The sequence below is a fragment of the Cupressus sempervirens genome, chromosome 11 (assembly GCF_028749045.1).
Source record: "Cupressus sempervirens isolate cs-2001-9-10 chromosome 11, ASM2874904v1, whole genome shotgun sequence".
NCBI classification, from domain to species: domain Eukaryota; kingdom Viridiplantae; phylum Streptophyta; class Pinopsida; order Cupressales; family Cupressaceae; genus Cupressus; species Cupressus sempervirens.
The window spans coordinates 68,177,907-68,179,772 of record NC_143128.1 but is presented as its reverse complement, the minus strand read 5'-3'; the positions used below and the strand labels follow the sequence as shown (position 1 = coordinate 68,179,772).

At 34.3% G+C, this 1,866-nt stretch overlaps 1 protein-coding gene across 1 annotated transcript; it reads right to left on the bottom strand.

The window, feature by feature from the left end:
- Positions 1 to 800: 800 nt before the first annotated feature.
- Positions 801 to 1,488, bottom strand: LOC149528278 (uncharacterized). Its single transcript, XM_089810671.1, has one exon. It carries the CDS (start codon positions 1,327 to 1,329, stop codon positions 997 to 999), a length of 333 nt encoding a protein of 110 aa, XP_089666797.1. The 5' UTR covers positions 1,330 to 1,488; the 3' UTR covers positions 801 to 996.
- Positions 1,489 to 1,866: the final 378 nt, after the last annotated feature.

Genomic DNA, 1,866 nt, shown 5'->3' with positions numbered 1-1,866 from the left:
AAAAAGAGGTAAAGGTTAAAATGCTTATAGTTCCATGGAATACTGAGATGGTTAGTCACTACGTCTGCCAAAAAGACCATTTAAAAACAATTATTATTATTAGTTACCACTTATATATTCCAGTTTCTTAAAAAACAATTAAGCTCTCAAAATTTTTGAGATATTAAGGAAAATTTTATTAAAGAATCATTAGATTTACATATCACCCAGGATAGGAAAATGATATATCATGTTTACATATGATTCCATGAAACACTGAAATGGATAATCAGTGAGCCCAATAGAAAGTGATGGTGTTTTCTCCCAAGTAAATTCAATGACAACCCTTCAATTTCTCTCAAACCCTAAAAGCCCTTGAAAATGTTCAAAGAGAAAAATTAAGACCAAAATGCATTAGATTTATAAATCCCATGAATACCACAACAGATATTCAACGACCCCAGCAAAAAATGAATTTTCCACTTCCACTTTAAACGTTCAAAATCAATTAAATCCTAAAAGCTCTTCAAAACGTTGAAAAGATGAAAAAAGGCGATAAAATCCATTAATTCGCATGCCATTGCCATCACCTGTATTTCAAAATGTGTACTCAACAAGCCCACCGCGCGACAAAAGGCATTAAACTTTAGATATTCACAGCTACACTCTCGTGAACGCTGAAATCCTTTGAAATTGTGTTAAGAGATTCTTTGATAAAAAGGATCATTGAAATTACATAGAAATACAAGCCCAATCAAAAAGTTTTTCTGTTTTTTATTATTTCTCTCAAACCCTACGAAACCAAGAAATTAAGATAGATATTATAAAAGGGAAAAATGCATAGATATACTTTTAATACTACGGAAACACTGAATAGGTACTCATCGAACCCGAAAAAGGGGAAAAAGTTTCCTTAAGATTTTTATCCGAAATCAAACCTTCGATTTCCCTAAAAACATCTATTTTACAAAAAACCCCTAAGAACTACTAAAATACCCACAAAGTAGGGCAACTATATCATTTACAATACCGATCGGCTTTCTTCTTCACTCTTGCGTTCAACGCCTCTTCTGCAGTTTTCGGATTGGACTCTCCAGCATACCCAAATTTTTTCGCCTCCACAGGGAATAGCTCTTCGTAATTCTTGCGCGAGGTTGGATCGATTGTGGACACAGGATTAGTATTACTAGTATTGGTATTTTCTTGTTTTTCTGCTGCCGAAACACCATCTTCTACTTCGGCAACAACCTTTTTCTTGTGCTTTTTGGACTTTTTTATGGCCTTCTCTGGTCCTAAACCGCCCTTGAATGTGAGCTTTCCTCCCTTCACTCGTTCGTAGGGTGTCGACATTCTCAAAAGCCAGCTCTCTGCAGATGAACTGAAAGAAAATCGTAAAGAGTTCCCCGTCGATCAGTGCAGAAATATTTCTCGAGAGCTTTTCATGCGTGGAAAGCAAAGCGTTTGTATGGCTTTGGGGGCTTCTATGAAAATCGAAGATAAATGAAAAAGAAGTCGATGTTAAAATGGTTTATGGTTTTACTAATGATTGAGGTTAAAATGATTGGCTTTTAGATTTTTCAAATATTTTATAATACAAATATTTAAAAAATAAAAGATTGGGTGAATATAAGATCACAATTAGGTCTTGTTGGTAAACAGATTTGTCCTCTTTTGTTTTTTATGAAGATATGACTCTTAATGCCTGAATGATGAACAATATCTATTTACAACAGTTGAAAAACCTCCTTTTTTTTTTTGATTACTGGCTTCTCTTTGAATTGGTAAGTACAGCTCCCTATGTGAATGATGTTCAAGGAATTATGTTTTATTCCTAAGACTAATGTGAGGTATGCTCTTAACCCGAGAGCAGAAGAGGCAAACCAAATT

What these genes read in the sequence shown, in the direction of transcription:
- LOC149528278 (XM_089810671.1), bottom strand. Translation starts at nt 1,329, where the DNA reads ATGTCGACACCCTACGAACGAGTGAAGGGAGGAAAGCTCACATTCAAG.